We start from the raw sequence: 10243 nt of genomic DNA, 5'->3' as shown, positions 1-10243 counted from the left end.
AACCCCTCAAGATCAGATAGGCACTCTATATAGATTGAGACATTTAAATAGATAAAAAAAGGAAAGAAGGATGCAGTCAAAAAGAATGAGAGAACAGGTTCATCTCCCTGCTTTACTTCTCTAAATACAGCTGAACGCGAAGAAATTTCTGAGAAGGAAAAAAGCGATGTCCTGCACTACTCTCAATTTTCTCTCTGTATAAGTCATCTCTCTAGTGGTGTGGGTTGTGAACACCTACTTGATATTTGCATAGCCACTCTATCTACTAGTGTGAGATGCTATGTTCAAGAACTCGAGTGAGATAGCTATCTGATAATGATGGGAGATTGAAGATAAGCAGCTCTAGGGCCCTCATCATTTCAGTTAAGAGCAAACTTCAAACACATATGGGGCTTCGAATCGCTTGTTCTGAATTTCTTTTTTTTTTTTGGATACAAAATCCACATCTTTCATTGGTTGAGTGGCCGCAAGGCTCTACAGGATCATGACAAGCATTCACATGCAGTGCATGTGCCACAGTTCATGTCTTGGTACATCATCTTGATGCATCACTCCTACAGAGAATAGGCCAACCAAATCACTCCCAGCTGCAGGGTGGCCAATCATGCTATAATCCGATGAAACCCTAATCAACAGAAGCATAGCAAAGTGATAAAATTCATTAGGAAGCACTGCGAGTTTCTAATTATTGGACCAACCCATGGTTGCTCAAAATAAGAATGGTTGCAAATGGCTCTTACCAGAATGATGGAAGCTCCTCCTTGTTTGGCTGAAACTTCTTGCTTAACAGAGCTGGTGCACCATTTTGATGACATAAAGAGCCACAAACACCACTTTCCTAGAGCAGGCCCTCATCCATTCTCCCAGGAACCACACATTAGGCCAGAAAGGATGCATCTTACACCTTGGTGAATTTTACCATCTATCTGCATGGCAAGTACCATTCCTCTAGAAAACTCTTATGAAGGCTGAAACACATCACAACTGCTCCTCTTTATTTTTAGTCTCCACAGATGGAGACGTTTCTGAGTAGGGATAAGTGAGGTTCATGAGGCATTAAGTGGCAATCATTTCCATGCTTGTGTACATTTGGCACCATTCATATAATGATCTTTAGAAAAGAATAACAATAAGCTGATACTGTTTTTATGCCAAATGTGATTTCCTACATTTGCTGATATTTTTATAAGAAAAAATTAAAAAATATAAATTCTTCTTGCTTTCTAACGGAAAGACAACTCGAACATTATTTTTTAAAAGTGTCTCCGTATATCCTTGTATGTGTTTGACATGCTTCATATATCAAGCTCGTCCAGGCACAAGATGTTTCGCAACTATGCCTTATTTTTGCTGTGTTACATACTTTGGCAACTACAACTGCACTTGAAAAAATGGTCAACTTTAACTGCAGTGTCCATGACCTGGGAAAATAATCAGCACCAAAAAAAAATGAAATAACCTGATATAGGTGAAGTGAGATGAGTAATGAATTGAAACAAAATCCAAGGTAAGCATGTCGAAGTCAAGTTTATAACCAAAACCACTAACTAGTTACACATTACAAACTTCTGAAGTGCAAAAACTCACCTAGGTGATGGGGAAAAAGGTTTAAAGAAAAAAAAAGCCAAAGAAGAACAGGCTTTTCCAAGGCCAAAAACATCCATGGTTATTGAGTCCAAAGTCATCTGAAGCCTAACACTAGAGAGTTTTTTCTTTTCTCGTGACAGGATTAAGCTCGTATCAAAATCATTTTAGCTAGCTTTTCAATCACTTTATCCAAAAAGTCCTTTTATTTATCTTTCACCTTTCCTTTTTTTTTTCTGTTATAACAGGAGGCATGCATGCCCTTAGCAAACAAATCCAGTTTGCTATAATATATCATACAAATTTATACATCATCTGACATCTGACTTCAAAGAACAGAATACCAACTGGAAAAAATACTGGTATAGTTGAGTTCAATATCAACTTACAGATGAAACTGCTCCCATTGGCAATGTTTGATAATGAAGCTTCAACAGAAGTTTTTGGGAGAACCTACAATACATTTTCCAATGAATATTCAGTACAATTGAAATTACATGATAACTGAAAGGCATTCATTTTTTCAAAAGTATAAGGTTACATATTTTTTAAAGCATGCGTAAGATTTTGTTTTCTTTTTTTTTCTCTCTCTTTACCAATGATATAAACCAATCTATCAAAGTTACATTCATGAAAACAATTTTCAACAGAATAAAGTTGTCATCGTATATGGTGAACATCACTCACAAATAAGGCAAACACTACCAAGTTCAGTAAATTTTTCATTGAGTTCACCAAAGGTCCGATACTTTTATGAAGGGGGTTATGGCATTAACCAGCCAAATAGGAACTAGTCTTATGATCTAAAAGATCTATGAAGTGATTAAGAAATCGGACTGAGCCCACCATATAGTGGTTTGGAAAGGGCAGCAAGAGCAGCATGATCACAATCTCTCACCTAGAAACAAGTCATTGTAATGTTTGACTTTCCTTATCATATCAACAACATTTTTTATTTCTCTTTAAAAAGCAGTTGCAACAACTGCTACAGCGGCTGCTATGCTATGGGTTTAAAGCAAGCAATTTATTCTATAGAGGACTAGACCATTTTCTAATTAGATCCAACAATTAGCCAGTCCAGGAGAAAGTTTAGTATGATATATGATTGAGGACACCTTTCTTCAATGGCTGATATTGTATAATTTTAGATATCTTTGTTTTATGGTTAATATTATTGACTATGGACATTTGTATCTTATGAGCGATTTTTATTATATTTGGTGGATGATGATATTTCTTATTAGATTGTGAACCTTTATATTATGGATGTTGACATGATACTCTAATGTTAGATGGATGATGTTTTATAGCTTTGTTCTTGATGTTTCTAATATCTTTCTTTCTTTCTTTCTTTCTTTTTTGTGTGAATTTGATGTAAAGCATTAATTTTGGACACTTAGTAAGAAAAACTATTAATATATTTTAGCAGCCTGCTTTGGGAGATAGCACCGCTATCCACTATGAAACCCCCCAGCCGCTAAGTTCCCACTATCCAATATTTAACACATTGATCAATGATAACCATCTTGAACATGGACAAGTCTCTCCACAGAAATCCGCTGCTATTAATTAGGATTATCTAATTTTATCTCCATTAAAATCAATTAGAACTTCTACCGTCAAAAGAGATGAATTATGCATTTTGTTCTCTTGTATCGTCCAAAGATTTAAAGATAAGGGTTCTCATTTATAATAAACATCATTAATCATACGAGAAACTTCAAATCTTACTATAACATGAAGCTTCAATTCAAAAGAAACCATACTTATAAAGAACTTTAGGATGATGAAGCAAGACAATTTAATTTATAGAATTTGCCAGTACCAACCTTGATAGGTTGATGGATTTTTTGCACTTCTAGTTGCACAACTAACTGTTGAGAATTTAGAATGTTGTATTGGGCAAGCAAAGGACTAAAAAGAGAAGAAAAGTAAAGGCATGATGGGCAGGAAAGTTTGGTTGGACAGCCTTGGAGGGAGAGAGGGTGCATTTGATGAAAAAAATGTAAGGCTGAATGATAAATCCATCATCATATTTGATAATAAAAAATGGAAGGAGTAATAAGGGACTACTGATAAATCCATCATTAAATTTTTTAAAATTGTAAGATGCCCGAATCCTCTTATGGTGGAAGTCAGGAACATGCTTGAAGGTTTACAAATTTTTGCTGCTTTTGGCAAGTGAAGATTCATAAGCTTACTTCAAATACTTTAGACAAGGACTAATTGTTATGGTTATGATTATGGCAGATACTTGACAGGATTCAGCCAAGACATGAAAATGCAACAATGAAATTGAATTTTCTTAGGTTGCTAACAATAATCAAGAAATTGCATAGTTCCCTGGTAATATGGGAGGACACAATTGTAAATGTTAAATGAAAAGCGAGGATTTTTAGGAGTGCCGATTTCAGCACATGTTAGGGTGGCAAATTAAGTTGAAGATGGGTTGTCTCAAAGAGAGAAATGAGCCAATTTTGTTGTCATTTGGAATTTTGATGCTAATTTTGTATGACTTATATTAACAACCTTATATTGGTGATCATGTGACTTAAATTAACACCTTTATATTTGATGGTAATTTTATATGCTTCAGGCAATGCACGTGGATGGCTGTGATTAAGTATGTTTCTTATATATTTCGAAGATATGGGCTTTATAAGAGGCCTAAAAGAGAATAGAGAGAGGTTTTAGATGCCGCCTCCCTTTTTTCTACTATGGAACTAGTAACATTTTGCATACGAACCATGTTTTTAGAGATTCTCAAAGAATAAATGCAAAATTAGATTCCAAGATATAGTTATCTATGAATATTTAAACTGATTTTCAACTATTTACCTCATCCGTATGCTTCCAAGTTAAAGACTCTAGGAAAATATTACATTTTCTTTTCCATGTGGTTATCACAGGAGGAAACCACGGAACATCCAACCGAGATACGATAAATGCTCTGGAATTTCCTTATATATAGAAGATATATCTTCAAAACAATAACAGGGAGCAGAAAATATAACGAAAAGAGGAGTCACATATTTAACTTAACCAGAAATATAAACTTCTTACTGAAGTAAGATGCAAAATTGCCTTCTTAACTACATACACTTAGGATATTTCATGCAATTTCATTCCGTTGGATATTTTCAATCACATTTGAGTTATGCATGGTTACTTGTGTGCAAGATATTCATAACACTGAGCAATGTATCCACCATCATATAGGGTGTGTGTGATAATTCACATAGGTGTCACATAAAATATTTTCCCTTCCACACATTTGTACAAAAATCAACACTATAGAATGTACCCAGTCTGAACAAAGCAATGTAATAAATGTTTTTAATAATACAATAGCTAGTGAATTAATATGGAAAATAGAACTAGAAATAAGCAGTTAAGCACATAAGGAGTCAAGATACTTGCCTCTTATTCAGTTGCTCAAAGAACCTCTAGAATCTAGATGGTACATTAATCTGATCCCAGCAACCTGTGGAATCTTCAATGATTGGAGAATGTAGCTTTTAAATTTTGTGCACTTTTTCCATTGTCAAGACATCTCATCCTGTCTGATTTAGTACAGGACATGTGAGATGAATGCTTATGTGTGGCTATGCATACCATTTCCTTCAACTTTTCATAGCCAGCACTGCGATCAGCATGAAAGCAGATCATGACTATTAAAGTCAGCTCTCAGCATTACTTTATAACCCCATTACCTCCACCGGTGATTTCCTCCAACATCTTTGCATATGTTCGGGGACTAGGACGGCAATGCCTTTCCTCCATGATAGATAGCATCTGTGAGCATACATCAACATGGCCCTTTTTAAGCAGGGCATCAATAAGAATTTTCCAAGCAATTTCATCGCAATTATAACCTCTTGAAAGTAAGCTACAGAAAACTGATGTAGCCTTCTCAAAGCTTCCTTCATCACAGAGTCCAGAAAGAAGTAGCTGATAAGATTCTAAATGTGGCAGATAACCACATTCAGTCATGGAATCAATAAATGCCAAAGCCTCTATGTACAATTTTAATTTGCAGCAACAATTTATTATAATCGTGTATACATCTTCGCTGGCAGGTTTCCCACCTTCTTGCATGTGAAAGAGCAAAGATTTTGCTTCTTCCAGCCGGTCCACTTTGCAGAAACCTTTCATGAAGGCACTGTAAGTGTTAATTGTTGGGGTGTAACCCCCTTTGGACATCTTCTCCATAAGCTCAAGGACAGTATCCATATCCAAAATTTTCCACATACCAGCAGTATCAATGGACACACTATCCATCTGCTTCCTGTTCAAAAGAATTTTGAGCAATGTAACATAAGTCTCGTCATTTGGCTCACAGCCAGCATCAATCATCTCCTTGAAAGCAGTAAAAGCTCGATCAACCAATCCCATATTTCCATACCCATCTATTAATGTGTTATAAGTTACTGAATTAGGGAGAACCCCATCTGCCTTCATTTGAACCATCATGCTTTCCGCCTCTTCCAGCCTGCCTTCCTTACAAAATGAACGAATAAACACAGTATAAGTGCACACGTCAGGTTTGCAACCCAAGGAATTCATCTGATCTAAAATCCTCATAGCATATTCAAATTCTCCTACTCTCACCATCTCATCAATAAGAATTGTGTATGTGACAACTGTGGGTTTAAGTCCCTCCTCCAACATATCATCCAATACTGACGTTGCCTCCTGCAACTTCTTCTCCCTACACAAACCATCTATCAAAGCACTATAGGTATAACTGTCTGGCAAACAATTTCCTGAAGCCATCTTCTCTAGCAGCGAACGTGCAATATCAATCTTTCCAGCCTTGCACAACCCATCTATTAATGCAGTATAGACCACCTCATTCACCTCCACTCCTTGCTGCATGAAAGAATCAAGGAACAAGCAAGCTTCATCAGCCCTACCACCCTTGCAAAGGGCATCTATCAAGATCGAGGACGTCCACTGGTTAGGCACTAAACCATTCCTCTCCATCAAATCGAGCAACATTAGGGCACTATCCAGGTAACCCTCCTTGCATTGCCCCTGTATCAATGCAGTGTATGTAACAAGGTTCGGTGACAAGCCAGTCCCGATCATCTTACTCAACAAAGCCATTGCCTTGTGAACCTTCCTCTCCCGACACAACCCACATATCAATTCAGTATAAGTCCTTACATTTGGTTTACACGCATTCGATTCCATCAACCCTAAAACTCCAAAAGCAGCATCAATCTTCCCTGCTTTGCAATACCCATCAACCAAAGCATTGTAAGTAACAATATTAGGCCTCAAACCTCTCCCAGCAACTTCATTAAGCATAACTTCCGCATCCTCAACCCTTCCCTTCTTACAGAGGCTATCTATCATCACCGTGTATGTGTACACATCTGGCGAGCAACCATCATCCCACATTTTTGGTAACAATGAGGAAGCCTCATTTGTGCAGCCAGCCTCACAAAGCCCATGAATCAGGACAGTGTAGGACACCTCATTCCTTGGGCAACCTCTCAGCGGCATTAACAAAAACACCCGGCATGCCCGAACCAAATCCCCACTCCTACAGTACCCCAACATGAAAGAGGTGTAAGTATGCGTATCGGGGCTCAATCCAGCTTGCAGTAAATAGTGCAGATAGATCTTCGCCTCGCTGAGGTTCCCCTCCTTACAGTAGGCATTGATCATTGTATTATACGTATAAATGTTGGGAAAGGTCTCACCTTTCTGCATCGAGTCGAACAAATCCTTCATCTCGGCGGTCATCGCAAACCTCGCGAGGGCCATCAGCAGCGTGTTCAAGCACCGGAGGGTCGGCGCGAAACCGAATCGAACCAGGGCTTTGATTGAATCGAAAATGGATCGCATTTCTTCGGCGGAGTAGCAGGATTTTATCATGGAGATGGTGATCTTGTTGGCGGGGCCGAAGAGTTTGGATCGGGCGAGGGCTTGGAGGAGGGAGGAGAACGAATCGACGGAGTGGCGGAACCCCGGCTGGTGGCCGATCCAGTCGAAGAAGGAGAGGGAGGTACGGGGGTCAAGGGGGCGGGTCCTGAGGAGGTTCGCGACGTGGCCGGAGGTGAGGGATGGGGCGAGACGCCGGAGATCAGGATCGCTGAGCCAGCCAGGGCGGGAGAGGATTGAGAAGAGCTGGGAGGAGGGGTCGGGAAATTCTAGGGTTAGGGTTTCGCTGAGAGTGGGGGCGGCGGCGGCGGCGATGGCGGAGGAGGAGGAGGGGCGGGAAGCGACGGCGGGGCGGCGTGCCTTGATGATCGCCGAAGATCTTAGCATGTTGGGGATCTAGGGGGGAGCCATGGAATTAGGGTTCCGGCCGCGGCGGCGGGCGGCGGCGGCGGGCGGCGGCGGAAAAGGGGAGATAAGAGAAGGACGGCGCGTGAAGTAGAGGGATGACCAACGTTTTCATCCACTTGTGGCCGACTTTTTTATTTTTCATCTTTTGGACGGAAATGCCCTTCTACAAAGAGCTAATGCCGTTGGTTATGTTAGATACCATCTCTCTTTTGAAATCTGCACATTCCTTAGGCGGGATGGTCCTGGAAAAAATAAAAAAATTCGCCGAGGAATGACACAGCTGGAGTGCATTTATGAGAAATGGAGCGGCTTTTATCCATCCTCATCATAGTAGCTCCATCTACCGTTCAGTGGTTCATCAAAAGTCGTGTGCATGATGATTTGTTAATGACAACAAATAAGCACATATGCACCTAAATACATTTTTATTTTTATAATGAGAAGCATAAATAAGCCGAATGAGAGCAAGCTAGGGTTAGTCCAAGCTTGTCTTGTCTTAATCCACTGAGCTTGAGATAGCTTATTTAATTTTGAAGTGAGCTAAAGCCAGCCATTTAGGAATACTCGTTTGAGAGATCGTGTGAAAGCATGAGATCATTTTAGGCAAGTTTTTTGACATTATTATCATTTTATAGTTGAAATATATTTATTTTTTTATAAAATAATATATTTCATAATAAAGAAATAGAAAAATAATTTTCATATAGATAATAATTAAAATAATAGATAATATATAAAAATATTATATATTCACATTTACCTAGATCAAGTCGAACTTGAGCTAAACTTATAGTTGAATTTGAACCGGTTGTAAGCAACTTGCTCATTAGCCCTAGTGACGAAGAAAATACCTTGAAGTATGGCTATTGAAGCATTTATTGAAAGTCTAGCATTTATTGAAGCATACATTTTTGTTTTCTTGAGAAAGAAATAAAAACAAGTGCATAACCAAGAATGAAGAGTATATGTTAAGGAAGGACTATAATTACCCTCCCTTCCTTACATGCTATAACAATCATTTAACAAGGCAACAATGCAATCAAAGTTGTACAAAATGTTTTTGAGCAAAAGGTTGCACGAAGCCTTGAATTACCATCCGCAAATGCTTGTGGAATTTAATATACTATTTTAGCATTATGTATAATATGAATGGCTTTCAAAGTCAAAATACAATATCATGAGTTTTGTGCATTAAAAATATTTAAAAAATTCAGTGAAATTTGATTCTTATGTTACAACATGTATGCCATGGTCCAATAACACAAATTATTGTTTTAATGAAGAAAATTATCTTTTTTATCCCTGAAGGGTTAGTGTAATTGAGTTTGATTTTACTTGACTTGGTGTAATTAGTTATTGCAGTGTTTTGTCCATAATTATCATTGGAAAGGATGAAATAGATAAGTAAATAATGATATATGATTTTAACAATACAAAATTGATAGTTTTAAAGTTTAGTAAAGAACAAAAAAATGATTTGATAAGAAGAAAAAGAGAAGAAATATGCCATCCAAAATTGGCCTTCCAACCATATATCTTCGCTTGTTCTATTTTTTTTATTAATTTTTGGTCATTAATTCAAATATATGTTTTTTCTGATGCCAGCTATTCATATAATAAATATAGCTTCCCCCCCTTTCCTCTATCTTTGTTGAGAGAATTTTTTGTTGTGGTAGGTAGAGAAAATAAAAAAACAAGAAGGAAAAAGATAAAAGAACAAGAGAATAGAATATTTATGAGGTTCAGTCTATTGACCTACGTTTGCAAGCAGAAATGATGCAAAAATTTCACTAAAAAAAATTAGAGATTATATGGTACAATATTTTCTCACAAATTCCAACTCTCAATACACCCGATTTCTAGAACACTTGGTTACTCTCTTCTTTTAGGGTTATAAGAGATATATATAATAGAGTAAGTCGATTTGGACTTGAACTGATATCTCACAATAATAAGATTAGTCCAGCCAGTGGAAGCTCTAACCTCGTACCCTGGGTGTAGCTCAAACAAAATAAGAATGGCTTCCCAAAGGAGGAGGGGGGGAGGGTCGCTCAGCTCTGCTTGCTATGCACGTTGCGCTATATTCCAATCACTTAGCTCACTCCACTTCAGAAAAAGATTTCTTTTTGCCTCTCTAAAATTTGTAAACTTAAAAAATACTCAACATAATTGTTGCAATCTACCTATTATTGGCAGACCATCAAGTGGAGTACCTTTAAGATCAAGAGTCCTTAGATTCATCAACCCTAGAGCACCTTTAAGGAGCTTTTGCAAAGATTTATAATCCTTAGGGATCATGAATAAGAGATTTTTAAGATCTCCTATATTCTGGTATCTCTTTTACGTGAGTACTGATATT

General features: G+C 37.7%; 1 protein-coding gene across 4 annotated transcripts; it reads right to left on the bottom strand.

Annotated features, from left to right (window-relative positions):
- Positions 1–8011, bottom strand: LOC103715784 (uncharacterized). Of its 4 annotated transcripts, none has more exons than XM_017844860.5 (4): positions 5005–8011; positions 1974–2037; positions 741–1111; positions 1–625 (listed from the first exon to the last, which is right to left on the bottom strand). In XM_017844860.5, exon 1 carries the CDS (start codon positions 7861–7863, stop codon positions 5278–5280), a length of 2586 nt encoding a protein of 861 aa, XP_017700349.5. In that variant the 5' UTR covers positions 7864–8011; the 3' UTR covers positions 1–625; positions 741–1111; positions 1974–2037; positions 5005–5277. The 4 variants fall into 4 exon arrangements, with proteins under 4 accessions (XP_017700349.5, XP_038978756.3, XP_088573171.2 ...); XM_039122828.3 differs by having other exon boundaries at positions 741–1025; XM_088717045.2 differs by having other exon boundaries at positions 741–926.
- Positions 8012–10243: the final 2232 nt, after the last annotated feature.

Source organism: Phoenix dactylifera, chromosome 2 (genome assembly GCF_051530095.1).
Source record: "Phoenix dactylifera cultivar Ajwa chromosome 2, Ajwa_hap1_PhDact_Kaust_v1.1, whole genome shotgun sequence".
Taxonomy (NCBI): Eukaryota; Viridiplantae; Streptophyta; class Magnoliopsida; order Arecales; family Arecaceae; genus Phoenix; species Phoenix dactylifera.
The sequence above is the reverse complement of the archived record's forward strand: the minus strand, read 5'-3'. Positions and strand labels throughout refer to the sequence as shown.